We start from the raw sequence: 19498 nt of genomic DNA on the forward strand, positions 1-19498 counted from the left end.
CTAAAGCTTTAAGGCCTCATTAGACCTTACATTAAAGCCCTCGCATTGTGCTCAGCCTTCATGTCTTCTGCGCAGATCTCTGCATTTGCACAGAATAGCTAATAGCTTCATTAGCGAGGATTAAAATGTGCTGTGTCTGCCAGAGACTTTAGGCTATATTCCATACATGGTGCGTGAAAAGCGTGCACAGAAAAAAATACGCCTAGGTGTATTTTTTACAGTATGCCTAAATTTTATAGAACAAGCTTAATTTTCCATGCGTTATGTAGAATTATGCTGCGCGCATCTTCATGTGACCAAATTTGATCGCGTCCAATTAGGCCATATTTTACTTGGTGTAAATCCTGATGCCTAAATTAGACGCAGAGCGGATGTATTCAATAATAATGCGCATAGATTTTAGGAACGCCCCCATCTTACCCATGGCCATGTCCCCTTATCAACTATGCAACTTAGAATTTACACGATTAGCACTTAGCGAGTTGTGTGTGTAAATCTTAATGTCAATTAGTGCTGATAATTGCTTGTTAACATCCAATTACCAGTACTGAATAACTTAGTTAACCAATCAAGTTACGCACATTGCTATAGAATATGCTTTGATTTTCGCACGGTAGTTTCTTCTTAATTCAGTGTCCAAGTTATGAATTAATAGGCCTAAGGAATCCTATACCTTTAGAGTAATGTAAGATATGAGGATCAGCTGAATCTGAGATTTCCCTACAGGCGACTTTTCTGTTAGACAGGCTGAAGTGAATAAGCAGTTTAATTCTTGATTGCTATAATTCTAATTTTTGTTTTCAGAGAAGACCATATTTTTTTAAACTGCTGATGACATTAAGGTCCCTCCCATCCTTCTTTCCCATCCAAGACTTGATCTCATCTTACAGAATATAGATTATTTTTCTGAGAAACATCTTCCTGCTGACTTATCTAATTGAGTAGGACAGGACTTATCTTCAGTTGGAGTCCACCTTCCATCTTAGCCCTGAGACTCTCAAGATGCCTTTCTTCCTTTACAGTTGGCCCCACTCTTTTAACTCAAAATGCTCCTCCCCCTTCCCAGCATATTTGTCTTTCTGTCTTTATTAGATTACAAGTTTCTTGAAGACAGAGTGTGCCTGTAAAGTGTTGCATTCATCTGATATTGCTAGATAAATATTAATAACAACAAATATTATTGACACCATAATTATTATATTAAACCGCTCTAAACTAATTTCTTAACATTTTATGCCATGTTTTCTCTAGTGCAAAAATTACACCTGATATATCAAGGAAAACATCCCATCATTTTTAATGGGGAGAATGCTGGTGCAATCCTTTTATAAATCAACATTTTATATTTTATATTTGCTTTATTTCCTTATATTATGTACTCTGCATTTTACTGGGTAGGGACCTGAAAGTAGTTCATATTATGCCAACCCTGTTCCCATGCTTGTACCAACTATTCACTGCTCTAAAATTAAATCTCGTTGTAATGTTGAGAACTCTGGTAGATGGTTCCCATAGCATGTTGCAAGAGACAAAATTGGTTAAGGGACATAGGCTTGGGGAAAAAAACAAGATATTGTTCTTTAATCTATGATTTCTTAGCTCTTTTAAGAATTTTTTTTTCTGAACTTCATACTCCTTTTTATCAACCTATAGCTTGTTCCTATCTGAATGCCCGCTCTATTTGTAATAAGTCTTTTTTGATTTGAGATCTCAAAAACTCTCAGATAGGCCTGATTCTTATAGTAGGGGCCTGGATTTCATTAAATTATGACCAATTTTGTTAGAATTAAATCCTCCAGGATAAAAGCTTTTACATTTACCTAGATTATATCATAGGGGGGGTTGTGCAGCTCTAATTTATAAAGAATGTTTTAAAGTGACTATTAGATTCTAAGAGGTCAACATTCAAAAGAGTAAACCCTACTGAATGAGCTGGCAGCCAATATTCACCAGCACTTAACTGGTTAGTGCCGCTGAATATGTACACTAACTGGTCAATTATAATAAATTCTGAAGGTGATCTCCTTCTAACTCTGCTGTCTATGTAACAAACTCGATTATGAAGGAGATGTACATAAGCACAACTGGCATTCTTTCTGACCAAAGATTAAATCTTTAGATTGAAGAGGTGTTGCCTCAAGAAGCCCCCGGCTCTATATCTTCAAAGCTCACGGGGGCTGGGCTGCTTCATCATTGGCAAACACCTCCAGGCTATTAAACAGTTCAATACCCTATACATTCTGATTTTTTAATTTTATCTTTTTTGCCTATTCATTTTACATCTTCTAATTTCTTCTCATTCAATGTATGAGTATATGCAATATTAAACTTAAAGGCTACTTAGCTTTGTAGGGGTCCAGTCTTTTCTTTATTTGACGCTGAGCGTGACCATGACCAATGGTGGCCAACGTTTCGTCACCTGCTTCAGGGTCATATGGTCTGCGTCAATCTACAAAGAAAGAGTATATTAATAAAAGCCTAGCTCTAAACTTTGCATAACATTGCAATACTTTCTTCTTTTTAAAAAAACGTTTTTCTACAGACACCTCAGCTAGAAAAACAAACAGCTCCAGCGGACCAACTTGGAGTAAAAATGGCCTCTCAGGTTTAAATGCTCTATTACGTCAGACGCCAGGAGTTGGCCTGACCAATCAGCTTGCATTCATTCAGTCCTTTCATAAAAACAGAACCCAGGATGTCTTTCCTTTTGCAAATATCTTATCATCCACAATTAAAACATCTCAAATTTAGAAAAAATTACCCCATTCAATTTTTCCATTCAAACCCACTGGAGTCAGTGAATTCAAATAATGTATCCATTTCTGTTCAGACTGGAACAAAATCCTCTTCCTGTTAACTCCAATTCTTACCGGGGAAACTTCAATCTGTTGTAAAACAAAGCATCTCAGTTCGGCAAAAGAGTGTTGTGCTACATTGCAGTGGAGGGCAAAAGGTGTGGCTATTTTCTTTGTTTTCAGCACGCTGCGGTGCTCAATCAGCCGGACATATAACATACGTGAAGTCTGTCCCTCATACAACAACTTGCATGGGCAAACCAAGCAGTACACCACATGATCGGACTTACAATTGGTGTTAACTCTTAAGGTAAACTCTTGTGAAGATTTCGGATGAACAAATACACTTATTTCCAACATGATCTCGCACATACAGCAGCTACCACATCTTTTATGTCCTTCAAAGGTAGAGGGCGTATCTCCATATATAGGCAATAAGGAAGGACATAATAATTCTTTCAAATTCTTAGATCTAAGAATTATTATGTCATCCGAAATCTGTTTCCATTTATCAAGTTTATCCATCTAGAGGAAAGATTGATAAAGAGAGATTTGGGGGAAAATTGATCCTTCTAGAACGTTGCTAGATTAGAATGCCACCACTTTTTTTGGTATATATATTAATAATATATGACCTAATACTTGAAGGGAAAGACTTCCCTAAGACTTAGGGCCCTGTTTAATAAGATGCACTAGCATTTTTAACATGTGCTAATGCAAGAGACACCCATATATTCCTAATTTTTAGTGTGTGCTAAAAACGCTAGCACACCTATAGCACAGTTTAGTAAACAGGGCCCTAAATGTTAGTACTTGTTCAATTCAGACCATAAGCCATGCAAAGCATTTGGGTGGAATATTCTTCAATAGAAGCAAAGGGCAGGGATCTAAATCACAATGAGAGGCAGCACACTCCTTCACTGAAGAACAGACTAGAACAAATCCCTCCCGTAATCTGTCTGCAGGAATATCTCTATTTGGGTTATCAGCCAATAATATTAAACACTTTTCCTCATAAGCCTTTGTAAATCTAGTATCTTAGTTCCAAAATAAGATGTTAATTTCAGTGTTGTGGTCTGAAGTGTTAAAAAAAGGTGGAATTTAATAGTTTATTAGTATACAAAACAATTTCATCTGATCAATGCCATTTAGATCTGCCAATCTTCAATAGTAACTGCTCTGTGCTTCCTTCAAAGAAAGTTTATATTGGTTAATTTGATATTTCCAATCATTTCCCCTCTACTTCACTGATTTGATGTAAACCACATTGATATCTTCTAAGGAAAGGTAATATATAAAGTTAAATAAACCATGAACTACATATCAACTGTAGTTGCTTATGTGAATAGTCAAAATGGAAGCAAATTGATCTTATTTCCATTTTTTTGTAATTCTAATTCCACAGGCATAATAAGAACTGCACTAACAAACATGGACAGAGAAGCAAGAGAGTGCTATGAAGTGATTATCCAGGCCAAAGATATGAGTGGCCTACTGGGAGGATTAGCTGGGACCACCACTGTCAATATCACCCTGAGTGATGTCAATGACAATCCACCCAGGTTTCTTCAAAGTAAGTAAGAATTTTTAATCTTATCACTGAAGAAAAGGAGAAAGGACAGTGTTTCTGTAGTTATAGTTTATGTACAAGAGGGGTCTTACATTGCCCAACTTTTGAAATTTCACATTGGATTCTGATGCTGTAAAATCTCAGAAATTAGATATTGTAGGATCTAACAAAACTTCTTTTCTTAAATGTGGGATTGGTTGTCAATGTTGTTAAAAAAAAAAGTTAGTTTGGTGCTGGCTTCTTACAACTTCTGAAAATAGATAATACTCTGAAAATGAGTTTTCCACGACAACCTAGATCTGGTTCCACTGAAGACAAAGGAGAAACAGTAAATCTCTTTGGCAGGCCCTTGGAAAATCCACAGGATACTTAGAGATAGCCAGAACTTGCAAAATGTCATCACTGTGAGGTAAATTATAACCTGTAGTCCGACTCCTTGGTCTGACCACAGCAAGTTGACTCTAGCACTTTATTAAAAAGAATCTGTAACTGTAGCAAGTCGGTAAACAAATGATCCACCTTTGTACAAGGGGCAAAGTTAACACTACTGAATTCTGGTCTCATATACCTTTTGACCAGCTACTGACAGCTTCTTCTTTTTTGGATTTCTTTCGATTTTGGGATAACACAAGTAGAAGGATATTGGACTTAATAGAGCTTGAAAGAACAAAATTGAGGCCCACTAAGAAATTATCTCCATGGTTTACAGAAGAACTCCTAGAAGCGAAGAGGAGTTGTAGATGTCATGAATACATCTGGGCAAAGTCTAAAACTGCTGAAAATTAAGTCTACCTGGAAAAAATTATCCAAGGAATACAGACATAAAATCAAGAAAGCTAAAACTTCTTAAAGTACAAAGCACATAGGTGGTTCCTCTATATTATTATTATTATTATTTATTACATTTGTACCCCGCACTTTCCCACACATTGCAGGCTCAATGCGACTACATAGTAAATACAATTACAAAGTCTAGAAGAGAATATTACAAGTAATAGTAGTAAACATAGTAATTGTGAGGTTTTGAGGATATGTGAGTTGAATATGAAGCGAAACAAAGATAGGATAGCAAAATGAAAAGAGATTGGGAAGGATAAGGGGTAGGAAGGGCGGAAAGGAAAGATAGAGGGATGTGCATAATAAGATTTGGAGATATAGTCTAAGGTAAAACAATCATCAGGACCATAATCAGGTGGATGGGTTTAAAAGTTGAAGTACAGTCATTCGGGAAAGCTTTCTTACATATTAGGAAGCTTTATTCCTTTGTTAATTCAATACTAGATACTCAGTCTATATCAGCTATTAATGAACCTATCCCATCTTACCAGGGTACTAGTGACCTGGATTGGCCACTGTTGGAAACAGGATACTGGACTTGATGGACCTTCGGTCTGTCCCAGTATGGCCATACTTATGTACTTATCTGTGGGCTAACTTGCTAACTATTGTGCACAGAAAATTGATAAAATCTGAGCCGAACTAAATTGCCTAGTTCTGCCTTGGATGATTGTCGTGGAGGTGTATTTTCTAAGCACTTAGACTTACAAAGTTAGGTGGCAGGGCATTTTCGATATGACGTCTAAGTCTGACTTTAGACATTTTGCAAAAAAAGTCCAAAATCTGAGAAGAAAGAAGTTCATTTTCCAAAAATAAAAATGTCTATCTTTTGTTTTCAAAAATACTGTTTCTAACAAGGTTTTGTGCTTTGAACGTTTTGTTTTTTTGGCCATTAAAAAAAAAATGTCCAAGTGAAAAACATAGAAAATCAAGCCATTGGGATGTAGGAGGGGCCAGCATTTTTAGCAGACTGGTCTCCCAGACATCCCAGGAGATAAATGGGGCACCCTACTGGACTGGGATGCGTGTTTTTGTAGTGGACTTCAAAAACATGCTCCCAGGAACACATCTCACCGTTGCTCCCTTGTCTGCTGAGCCCCCCCAAAACCCACTGCCCACAGCTGTAGACAATAGCCCTTATGGGTGAAGGGGGCACCTATATGAGGGTACAGTGGGTCTCTGGTGAGTTTTGGAGGGCTTACAGTTTCTAGCACAAATGTGACAGGTAGAGGGAAATAAGGACCAGAGTTCCCTATTCCATGGTGCACTTCACTGACCACTATACACACTACTCCAGGGGCCTGCATGCTACTCTAATAGACCTGGCTCTAACATGTGAGGCTGTCATAGAGATTGCTAAATCATCTTTGTATTCACATTTGTGGGGGTGGGAGGGGGTCAGTGACCACTGGGGGGGTATTAGGGGGTCACCTTTTTGTGCCTTATTCGTTATAAAAACAGGTCTAGCTCAAAACGTCTTAGTTTTAGTCCTGGACGGTTTTGTTTTGTTCCATTATGGCTGAAAAATGTCCAAGTGTTAGGAAAGCCCAGATCCTGCCTTTAACATGCCCCTGACATGCCCCCTTGTGATTTGGATGCACTTCTGATGGACTTCATAGAAAAACATCTAAAAATTGGTTTGAAAATACCAGTTTGGACGTTTTGTGAGAATAACGTCCAAATACAGCTTTATGCCACTTTTTGGACATTTTTCTCCTTTGAAAATGAACTCCGTAGTAACCTATGGAACTTTTGCATGTCTCAGTACTTTGAAAATGAGCCCTTTAGCCTATTTAATAAATCTACAATGTGCCTACCAGCAGATAGGATATGGTCTTCCTTTTCACTACCATCATTAGATTCAGTCAAATTCACATTGTTTATTGGACTCTTGCCCCATTATCACCCTCGAAAACCATTTCTGATACAGATAGATGTCTTACATATTCTTCCATAAAGACCGATGCAAAGAATTCATTCAGTAGTTTCTTTGCTATGGCCTTGCCCTCCCTGACTGCCCCATTTTGCTCCTTCATGATCTAATGGTCCCATGGATTCCCTCGCAGGCTTTCTGCTTCTGATGTAGCTGAAAAGGTTGTTACTGTGAGTTTTTGCCTCTGTGGCAAGTTTCTCTTCATATTCTTTTTTAGCCTTCTTTATCAGTGCTTTGCATCTAGCTTGACAGTGCTTTATGTTGCTTCTTATTTTCTAACCTTATCTGGTCACATACTCAGGTGTAGGGCAGTTCTGTAACTAGGTGTTCATGGTTTTGCATCTCTTTGCGCATATAAATTCAGGGGAAGGTAGCACTCACACTGGTAAGTGTCCTAAGTGCTATTCTATAAGGGCACATGTAAATGCTATAGTGCACAAATGCAAAGGATGTGCATGTGGGCGGAGCATGGGCAGAGCTCCCAGTTATATGCATAATTTCCAGAAGGGTCCCTTTTCCAAAGGTGCACTAATATGTAGCCCATTATATTCTTATGGGCTGCATGGCATTTAGAGGACACTAATCGTTAGCGCAAAATAAATCCATTAGCACACCTTAGTAAAAGGACCTTAAGTTATATGTGCCTTTGTTGCAGGTCTATGGCCAGTGTAACTGCAGGCACAAAAATTAAGGGGTGCCAATGTGGAGTTACACTAATATTTTATAATGGAATCTGGGTGTCAGATGCTGTTATAAAATATGAACATAAGAATAGCCACACTGGGGCAGACCAATGGTTCACTTAACCCAGTATCCAGGCCACAAGTTCCGGGCAGAATCCCAGATTCACCGCACAACATTGGGGCATATAAAAGGAATCCCCCACTTACGGAATTGCCTCTTGCACAGTCTGAAAATCACCACTAACTGGTAAGTCCCAACTCTTCCCAATGAGCATAACTTTGCATTTGTCCACATTAAATTTCAACCACCATTTGGATGCCCAGTCTTCCAGTTTCCTAAGGTCTTCCTGCAATTTTTTACAATCCGCATGTGTTTTGACAACTTTGGATAGTTTTGTGTCATCTGCAAATTTAATCACCTCGCTCGTCGATTTCCAGATCATTTATACATATGTTAAATAGCACCAGTCCCAGTACATACCCTTGCGGCACTCCATTATTCACCTTCCTCCATTGAGAAACATGTCCATTTAAGCCTATCCTCTGTTTTCTGTGGTTTTGAGCATTTCTGATAGGGTGAATTCAGCAAGTTCGTGTCAGAGATGATGTATTGAATTGGTATGAAGTGGCGAAAGGGGATCTGCACTATTAGCAACTTTACATAATATCTATTTCATGCCTCTATGCCATAAATTGCACTTGCCATGAATTCAGTTTTGTTTGTTCACAAATGACATTTTGCTATTTGATCCTTTTACATTGCAAGAAAACCATGGGACACTGCAATGCACTGTATGCTGGATGTAAAGAACAGACTATCAAAAAACTCCAAACTGCCCAAAATACTGCAGCCAGACTCATATTTGGAAAGACCAAATATGAAAGTGCAAAACCCTTAAGAGAGAAACTCACTGGCTCCCACTTAAGGAAAGAATTGCATTCAAGATCTGCACGATTGTACACAAAATCATTCACGCAGACGCCCCAATATACATGCTAAACCTCGTGGACCTACCCCCCAGAAACGCCACAAGATCATCCCACAAATTTCTCAACCTGCACTTCCCCAGCTGTAAAGGACTAAAATACAAGCTGATGCATGCCACTACCTTCTCTTACATGAGCATGCAGTTATGGAATGCACTACCTACAGACCTGAAAACAATCAACGAAATAACCATCTTTCGCAAATCTCTGAAGACATACCTCTTCAACAAAGCCTACAATGAGAATCGATAACCTCATTAATCCACCTCACCAACCTACTCAGTTATGAAAGCCCACTTTCTTTAACTACCCTAATCACTCCCTTCCTTCTTCTCTCTTTCCTACTTAGTCTCTGCACAATACTAACTGTATCTGATGTCCTGGAACGACAATGTTAATAAAACTCTGTAAGCCACATTGAGCCTGCAAATAGGTGGGAAAATGTGGGATACAAATGCAATAAATAATAATAATAAATAAAAATACTTCTGTACTTTGATCAGATTGCTTCTTAGTTTGCAATGGGTTGATTCTTAATTACAGGGTTAAATGAAAAGTACTGTCTTCACTTCCATAACTCATAAACAGATGGCAGCATTTACACACTACACATGGTCTCGTTATTTGAAATCTCTTCCTTTACCTCAGTTGGTGAGAAGTGTCTGTGTGAAGAGGTTGTTTTGCTACTGCTTGTGAAACGAAAGCATGCAGTGAACACTCATCAGTGCGATTTAAGTAATGTGCCATGATAGAACTTCTGACTGTTGAAAGAATTCCTCCAATTGAAAATCACTGCCACATGCACATTATTTATGGTGATGACTGTGCTGATGTAAGTAACACTGGACTAAAAAATGTAAAGAGCTAATTTAACATAAGAACATAAGTATTGTTATATTGGGACAGAATGAAGGTCCATCGAGTCCATTATTCTGTTTCCAACAGTGGCCAATCCAAGTCACAAGTACCTGGCAAAATTAAAAATGAAATGAATGACCTGTAATAGAAGCAGACAAGTCTGAAACAAAGGTTGACAAACTCGAAAATGACAATCCGAGGATCAATCAAAGCGTTATATTGCAACCATGGAAAACTTTGAAAGAACAAGTGAGAAGAGTTCAGAAGCATGAGAAGGAAATTTTGTTGCAACTTGACAACATTAGGCCTCGCACAGCATGACTCACTTCCCAACTTAGCAGCACTTATGCATGTACGAGGGAAAAGTCTCAACTGCTACGGCAATAAATCATGTTTGTTTGATTGCACGTAGAAAAAGTCATCATAGACTAAAAAACCCTCAAAACCAAAATGTATTTTTTAAAGAAATTTTTTAAATGTTCACAATGTGAGTACTATTCCCTAAATCCTCTTGTGAAGTTTTTTGATTTTCACTTCAAACAATCCATATTTTCAAAAAAAACACGAATCAATCAACTGCACTTATCTTGCCATGTTGATCTCCAATACTGCGCTGATTCCTACGGTCCCGTTTCGATTATCTTCATCAGGGAACCCAGCGACATAGAGGTCTCAACAACATTGCTCCTTAATCTTAGTTGCAAATGTTATGAAGTTTGGCCTAACCTCGCACAGCATGAAGCACCACAAATTGCGAAGATGGGTCTCACAATCTTACCTCATCTGCCATACAGCCCAGACTTAGTGCCATGTGATTTCCATCTTTTTCCAAAATTGAAGGAATACCTTTGGGGACATCTGTTCAACTCAAATGAAGAGGCAAGAATGGCAAAAATGTGTGGTGAATGGTGGAAACTATGTAAAAAAAAGTAAATGTATTTTTTTAAAAATAGCAAGTTTGAAGCATTATTTTTATGTTTTATTCACTACAATATCTTCATTATGGAGATGGAGGCATTACTTTTCATTCAACACTTATACAAGAAGACAGTAAGCATGATAGTGCACTTCTATATGCCTGAATATTCTCCAGCTTTGGTGGTCCTTGATGAGGTGGGAGTACCCTTTCAAGACAAGTTGCACTATCTAAATGTGATCTTGAATTCCAGATGTTCTTTTTGACTCCAGATACCAAAGACTTTCACTCCACATTGTCTGGTGATTACATAATTTTTAGATCCTTAGTTCTACCACATCTCCATTACTGTAATATCTTGTATCTGTGTTTTGCCAGATTGGACCACCAAACTCTTGCAGTTAGCTCAGAACACAGCAGTGCAAATGATTAATGGGCTAAGGAGGACAGAACATGAACTTTCAAAAGATAGTATTTGAACATGATTTAGTCCTATTCCATAAGAGTCTTACGTGTTTAGATCAGTTTTCAATTAGTCAATCTCTTTTATCATATAACCCCTATTTACTAGCAGTGGCAGGTGCTTTTATTTATATTGTGGATCATTTATTTGTCTAGAATGTTTTGCATTGTTTAGTTTTCTGATTTTTTTATTATTTAATTCTTATGAATGTATAATTGTAATCCACATAGTGGTACATCAAAAGAAATGAATGAATGAATTTCAGGGTTATGTACACAGTTTGCCAAGCCCTGGAAAGTCCAAGGAGCAGGAGTAAATTTTGGCAATTACATTACATTGCAAAACAGGCTTATGGATTGCAAAACAATTTAACTAATCAAACATTAGGAATTATATGTTGATTAATTAAGACAAATTAATTAATTTTCTATTAGTAAATATTCATAAAACAAATGTGCTTTCAGATATTTCCTAAAATGAGGATAAGATCTAATCTCCCTAATATCTGGATGTATAGCGTTCCAAATCCGGGCAGTTTGATATGATATTGTCATATTATAGTTTCTGTTAGACCGATATAGAGTTGGTTGAGGATAGTGTAAAATGCTACCATCTCGCAAGGTCATACTCAACCTTCTAGTAGGGAGATGAATAATATCCACCATATAGGAAGGAAGATTTCCATTCAAATGTTGTATACAATTGTATACATTTTAAACTGTATTCGAGCTGGAATTGGTAACCCATGAAGGGACTTCAACAGTGGGGTAGCTCTATATTTCCATGTACCATAAATCAGTCATGCAGCATCATTTTTCTAAGAAATTGCCTCTTGACATCCTACATTTAAAAGATTGCAGTAATCAAGTTGGGATAGTAAGGCTTTGACCCACTAACTGAAAAATAGATTGATCTAATAAAGGTTTAACCCTACATAACTTTTTTTTTTAGAAGAAAAATGGTTTTGTACCAGAAAATTAATTTGAATTTCAGGTGACAAGAAGGCAGTGAGGTAAACCCCCAATAAATGTGGTTCAAATTTAAAACTAGAGTCACTATTATGAAGAAGAGCATCATTCCAAATTTCATTTTGTTGAACCAATAAGAGAAACTTCGTTTTTTCTATATTCAGTTTTAAACAATGTGCCCCTATCCACTGATCCAATAAATTTATACATTTATACAGTTCTACTTAATGTCTCATCGTTTGTTTTAAGGACTGATATTAAGATGGTTATATCATCTACATATATAAATGTATGATAACCAGCTGCAGATAACTCATGGGCCAATAAACTGACCAGTATATTAAATATATAGCAGCCGGCTTCTCCTACATAAGCGCACAACTATGGAATGGGCTCCCAAAAGCTGTGAAAACAATCCACGACCACTTGAACTTCAGGAAATCACTAAAAACCAACCTCTTCAAAAAGGCCTACCCCAACGACCCCACGTAATCCTCTTCACCTACCAACACAGCATGACTATGATCGAACAGGACAACACGCAATCTTCATCCATTCCGACCCTCCACTTATACCTCATACGATCACTATACAACTTTGTACTTGTTATCTACCGACTGGGCAAACGCCTCTGACGGTACTATGTAAGCCACATTGAGCCTGAAAATAGGTGGGAAAATGTGGGGTACAAATGCAACAAATAAATATTGTTGGGGATAGTGGAGAACGGTATAGGATTCCACAATGAGGGACCCAAACTGTGGAAAATTCATTCCAAAATTTCACTCTATATGATCTTAGAGATAAAAAGCTCCTTAGTCAGAGTAATACTTTACCTTCTGTACCAACTGAGCTGTAATAAGGCTGTAATCAAGTAAATCAAATGTGTAAGGTAAATCAAACTGTAGTAATACACTACCCTTAGCTTTTTCCCAATATTGAACGGCCCTCTGCCAATAAAGTGGCTATTAGTACTGTGTATTTTATGGAAACCTGACTGAAAATGGTGCAATATATCAAACATCTAAATAAGTCACCAATTGCTTTGTTACAATCCCTTCTACTAAATTTACCGACAATGGAATTGAAGCAACAGGTCTATAATTCTTAACCTCCTGTATTACTTCTTTAGGATATTTCACTATTGGTATAAGATTTATACCTCCATACTTGGGCAGAAAAAAATCTTGTTTATAAACATTGATCAATCCAATTCTTTAATAAATGAAGAAAACGTTTTGGTACATTTTGGAAGCCTTTTATATATCAAGGTACTATAAAAACCAGATAGTACTGGTAATTCTACCAAACCTGATTACAAACACAACATAATAGCAAGAATAACAAGGAGTGATGCCACTAGCAACCTCTGTCAGTCCAGCATATAACAGCATTAACACTTCAAGCAATGCAACCTCACAATGAGCTCATTGTCCAGTCAGAAAACAATAACAATAATCAATATTTATTTATTTGTTACATTTGTATCCCACATTTTCCCACCTATTTGCAGGCTCAATGTGGGTAGAGTATCCCAAATAATTGTGCTAAGTTTATCATTACAGAGAGGCATTTTGTGTTAATTTCTGCAATCTACTGTTGGAATAAACCATCTACTCTGACCATGCTCATTCTGCTTTTGAGATGCCATTGGCAGCAATTTGCTTTGAAGAGCAGCAGGGCTAACCCATCCATTGAGCAACTGTGTTTTTTGCACATGGCTCCTTTTCAGCCCCTATTGACTTATGCAAATGAGGCCCTTCAATGACTTTTTACATATGGTGTCCGTATTCCCCACAGGCCACTGCTGGCACAACTGGTACATTTTTTTTCAAGCTAAGCACAAAATTAGATTTGACTTTCTAACTAGTACTACATCTAGAGGTGGATTTTAAAAAAAGATCATACAAATCAGAATTGAGACACCCATAAGAACTTAACATAAGAAAAGCAATACTAGGTCAGACCAATTGTCCATCCAGCCCAGTACCCTGTTTCCCAACAGTGGTCAATCCAGGTCACAAGTACCTTGCAGAAACCCAAAAAGGGGCAAGTCAAGTTCCACTGGTATTTTAGAATAGGATCTGCTGATGTAGAGTCTGGTCTAAAATATGTCCAGGAATGAACATGTATGCACTGGTCATGTGTGGTAGGATCATCCATTTTAGAAGCATCAATGCTAAAGTATCAATGGAGACAACATAGTACTACTACTACTACTACTATTTAACATTTCTATAGCGCTACAAGGCGTACGCAGTGCTGCACAAACATAGAAGAAAGACAGTCCCTGCTCAAAGAGCTTACAATCTAATAGACAAAAAATAAAGTAAGCAAATCAAATCAATTAATGTGTACAGGAAGGAAGAGAGGAGGGTAGGTGGAGGCGAGTGGTTACAAGTGGTTACAAGTCAAAAGCAATGTTAAAGAGGTGGGCTTTCAGTCTAGATTTAAAGGTGGCCAAGGATGGGGCAAGACGTATGGGCTCAGGAAGTTTATTCCAGGCGTAGGGTGCAGCGAGACAGAAGGTGCAAAGTCTGGAGTTGGCAGTAGTGGAGAAGGGAACAGATAAGAAGGATTTATCCATGGAGCGGAGTGCACAGGAAGGGGTGTAGGGAAGGACGAGTGTGGAAGGATACTGGGGAGCAGCAGAGTGAGTACATTTATAGGTTAGTAGAAATTTGAACAGGATGCGAAAACGGATAGGGAGTCAGTGAAGTGACTTGAGGAGAGGGGTAGTATGAGTAAAGCGACCCATGTGTGTCAGCCATTTAAAAGCAAATATGTTTGTTTTGCAAAGCTGTCACACAACCCAATATCCTTTGCCAATATCGCTTTCAGGAGGGACAAAAAGTACTGGCGGATTAGGGGGTGACCACCCCTAATTCCTCCAGTGGAGCACGGCACATCATGAGCAACCTTCACTAACCTAGACATCCCCAGGAGCAGCCATAAATCCCAACTTGATGTCAGCAGAAATAAACGAGCATTCCCTGTCTGAAATAGAGAATGCATGTGTACTTTTTCAGCCCATCCTAGTCTCATCCAAAATAGACCCAGACCGTGAACCCTTTCCAAATGCATGCATTCAAGTTTTGGATGCGTATATCTCAGCTTTCTAAAGTCAGGATTTAGAAGTATATACAATATCACATCTAAATGCTGGAATATGCACATCCAAAAGGCATATTGGACTTCTAAAGTGACTACCTTAAGCTTATTAAAAAAAATCTGATGTGCCCTCCTTCCCTTGAGTGCATAAAGCCATCCTATGTTAGTTCTTCCAGTGCTGATGTTCTAAGTCATATTTCTCTCTTTACCACCTTATTCTGTTAGAGCATTATCAGATGAGCATATTGGAATCAGCTCCAGTCAGCTCTACTGTGGGAAGAGTTCTTGCCAAGGACTTGGATGAAGGGATAAGTGCTGAGATGAAATACAGCCTCGTTGATGGAGATGGACTGGATGTCTTTGACATAGCAACTGATACTAAATACCAAGCTGGTATCATCACAGTTAGAAAGGTATCGTGGTTTTCCCTCTTATAATTCTCACTTACAAATGCTGAATATTTAGAACTGTGCAAAGGCTGGAGATAGCATCTTACTCCCTAATATTCAAAGCTATTTGACTGGCCAGACACAGCCGCTGACCAGTTAAATAGCATTTCAGTGCCTAACTGTGGATATTCAGGGGGAGATAACTGGTTATCTCCCGCTAAATAGCCACAGTTAGCTGCTAGCCACTAACTGACAAAGGGGCTCATTTTCAAAGAACTTAGGAGTCCATTTACTAAGCCAAGGTAAAAAGTGGCATGCGGTAGTGTAGGCGTATGTCTCCCCCCCCCCCCCCCCCCCCGAAAATGGACACGCGGCAAAATCAAAATTTCCGCGCATCCATTTTGGGTGTCTGACCTTACCGCCAGCCATAGACCTAGTGGTAAGGAATCTGCGCAGTAACGACCAAAGCGCTTCAGATGCCACTTGGCATGCGTCCACTACGCACAGCAGAAAATAAAAATATTTTTCAGGCGTGCATAGCGGACGCACACCAAAAATGAAAATTACCACAAGAGCCACACGGTAGTCGGGCGGTAAGTTCATTTTGGTGCGCGTTGGGCACGCGTAGACACTTACGTGGCTTAGTAAAAGGGACCCTTAGACTTACAAATTTCCATAGGTTACTGGAAATGGCCCAGCATTGAATAACCGGGTTTAAGGCCAGTGGTGGACAGCAAAAGCGCTGCCCATCATCAGCTGAATATCGGGCCCTTAGTATTTTGTTCATGCAGTAAACTTGTGTTAAAAACATCTTGTGAATAACATTTGCTATTCAGACAGAAAACTATGTGGTACAATCCTATAATGTTGTTTGCAGATCATACAGAAGGCTCAATATAATTATAAGACATCATAAATATGTTCCCAAAGAAATATTGCAGCATGCCATTTATCTCTTTAAAGAACCGCTGTAATGTAATTGCCCTACAATCTGAATTATTTGATCAATATTTGCCTTTGCAAAGCACACATTTTGCACTTTAGTGTCCTATAAACAATAATAGAGTTAAGTCTTAGATTATTTATAAACCAATAAAAGCCATACAGTATTTTAATTGGTACTTGACGATTCATAAATGCTAATTAAGCTGGAAGATGCTGTCTTAAACACAGTATCAGTGAAATTACCCTTGCTTTCAACAGTCTAACATGCACAAGTGAACTGAGTGATCTGCCTAAAACATACCCCATTACATTTTATGAATATGAAAACTTCCTTTCTACCAGCCTATGCTAACAAAGAACAATTGAGACATCCATTTGTGGTATTAATTAAGATTTAAAAAATAAAGTGGTAGATCTTCGAAGGGGGTTAACCTGGATGGATAGGCTCCTGCCCGGTTAAATCCTGCTAAGCCGATCGGCCGCTATATTCAATGACACTTAACCATAGATTGCCACTGAATATCTCTGCTAACCAGCCATTCCATATCCGGCTAGGATGGGGGGGGGGGGGTCTGAGGGCAGAGTTTGAATGGAGCGTTAGCTAGTTAGTGGCAAAATTTGGTCTGCTAAGTGGGGAGTTCTATATATGGCGACTACAGTTGTGCGCCCAACTTAATTGATTAATCAGCCAATTGGCACCAATAATTGGCCAGTAAGCAATTCTCGGCACTAATTGGCACTAATTAGAATTTACAAGCACAACTTTCCAAGCGTATTCTGTAAAGTGGTGCGCATATATTCTAATGCCTAGATCTCTAAATGGGCGTGACCATGGGAGGGGCATGGACGGGTTTATTTATTTTTATTTAGATTTTGCTCACACCTTTTTCAGTAGTAGCTCAAGGTGAGTTACATTCAGGAACTCTGGATATTTCTCTGTCCCAGGAGGGCTCACAATCTAAGTACTGTTGTAGAATATGCCCGATCCGCGCCTGAGTTAGGCATGGGTATTTACACCAGGTTTTAGTTGCGTAAATGGCAGCACCTAAATTGTAGTCACAGGGATGGTGCTACGCATATTCTATAAACTGCATCAAAAAGGCGAGGTTTATAGAATAGCGATAAGCTCATTTTTTTTCTGCATTGATATTTTTATGGTGACATACATAGAATTCCTCCCCAAACCAGCTAAGTAAGCACATAAAGAGGCCCTTTTACAAAGAATCAGTAAGCCTAATGCTCACTAACACAGAACTATTGCTGACCCAACACAGCTGCCTCTGGTAGTTCCGCCTTGAGTGCACGCCATTTCCAGCACACCGGAAAAAATGTTTTATTTTATAGCACGACGCTAACCTGGCAGTAATCTGACATTGCCAAGCCCTGCCCAGCTACTACTGGGTTACCACGGGATCCCTTACCATAACTTCAGTGGGAGGCTGTAAGTGCTCCCCCCCTGCCCATTTTTAGAGGCTTTTTTCCCACTGCGGTAAAAAGGGCCCTGGCGCATGGGAAAAACAGCCCCCGCTGCTACTACATAGTAACATAGTAGATGACGGCAGAAAAAGACCTGCATGGTCCATCCAGTCTGCCCAACAAGATAAACTCATATGTGTATACCTTACCTTGATTTGTACCTGCCTTTTTCAGGGCACAGACCGTACAAGTCTGCCCAGCAGTATTTCCCGCCTCCCAACCACCAGTCCCGCCTCCCATCTCCGGCTCTGGCACAGACCGTATAAGTCTGCCCTCCACTATCCTCACCTCCCAACTACCAACCTCTCTTCCCCCACCTTCTCCTTCACCCAATTTTGGCTAAGCTTCTGAGGATCCATTCCTACTGCACAGGATTCCTTTATGCACATCCCACGCATGTTTGAATTCCGTTACCATTTTCATCTCCACCACCTCCCACGGGAGGGCATTCCAAGCATCCACCACCCTCTCCGTGAAAAAATACTTCCTGACATCTTCTTTGAGTCTGCCCCCCTTCAATCTCATTTCATGTCCTCTCGTTCTACCCCTTTTTCCCACAGCTTAGTAAAAGGACCCCAAAGTTAGGAAAGCAAAAAGGCTGCCCTGACTTTATGCACCAAATTAAATGGACAGTAGTCTGACTATTGGCTGGTTCCCAGTTAACTTCTGGATCAGTTCACATACCCAGATATTCAAGCCAGGACCTGCACATGTCCCAGCATTGAATATCCAGGGTAGGTTCAGCCTGCGGCTATGAGCGACTTAGAAGCCACTTACCACTGTGGGCTGAATATTACCCCCAAAGTTTTCACAGTGACACCCAAAATTTCAAGTCTATAGTCTGCTTACAGGATTGAAAGCAGTGCTCGGCTATCTGCTCAGTTTTCTTCTACAAAGACACTAGAGCTATATTTTCTAAATTGAGCTAACACTGTTAACTTGCATTATTAATACATAGTTCCTATTGCATATGTAACAGTTTTATTGCATATTAGTGTAAATAACATGGTAGTACCTTTTAGGGGTATAATTAACAACATGGGCTACTGTAAATTTGTGTTATTTTACCACTAACAGGCTATCCAGCTTATTTTCGAAAGAGATCGCCTGCCATCTTCCGACACAAATCGGGAGATGGCCAGTGATCTCCTGAATCCGGTCAAATTGGCATAATCGAAAGCCGATTTTGGCCAGCTTCAACTGCATTCCGTCGCGGGGCCAGTGAAAGTTCAAGGGGGCGGGTCGGCACGGTAGCGAAGGCAGGATGGAGGCGGGACGGGGGCATGCATTGAGATGGCCGACTTCGCCTAATAATGGAAAAAAGAAAGCAGGCCTTGACGAGAATTTGGTCCGCTTTATTTGGTCCCTTTTTTTCAGGTCCAAGTTCCAAAAAAGTGCCCGAATTGACCAGGTGACCACCGGAGGGAATCGGGAATCACCTCCCCTGACTCCCCCAGTGGTCACTAACCCCCTCCCACCCTCAAAAAAACAACTTTAAAAACTTTTTTTGCCAGCCTCTATGCCAGCCTCAAATGTCATACTCAGGTCCATCGCAGCAGTGTGCAGG

At 39.3% G+C, this 19498-nt stretch overlaps 1 protein-coding gene across 3 annotated transcripts in view; it reads left to right on the forward strand.

Annotated features, from left to right (window-relative positions):
• The window catches only part of CDH20 (cadherin 20), a 155585-nt gene that overhangs the window by 72593 nt on the left and 63494 nt on the right, over nt 1-19498 (forward strand). For all 3 annotated transcript variants that reach the window (XM_030189986.1, XM_030189987.1, XM_030189988.1), the window contains 2 exons: nt 4201-4368; nt 15347-15534. In XM_030189986.1, the coding sequence (XP_030045846.1) occupies nt 4201-4368; nt 15347-15534 (356 nt within the window). The remainder of the gene's footprint in view (nt 1-4200; nt 4369-15346; nt 15535-19498) is intronic.

This window comes from Microcaecilia unicolor, chromosome 1, assembly GCF_901765095.1.
Source record: "Microcaecilia unicolor chromosome 1, aMicUni1.1, whole genome shotgun sequence".
NCBI classification, from domain to species: Eukaryota; Metazoa; Chordata; class Amphibia; order Gymnophiona; family Siphonopidae; genus Microcaecilia; species Microcaecilia unicolor.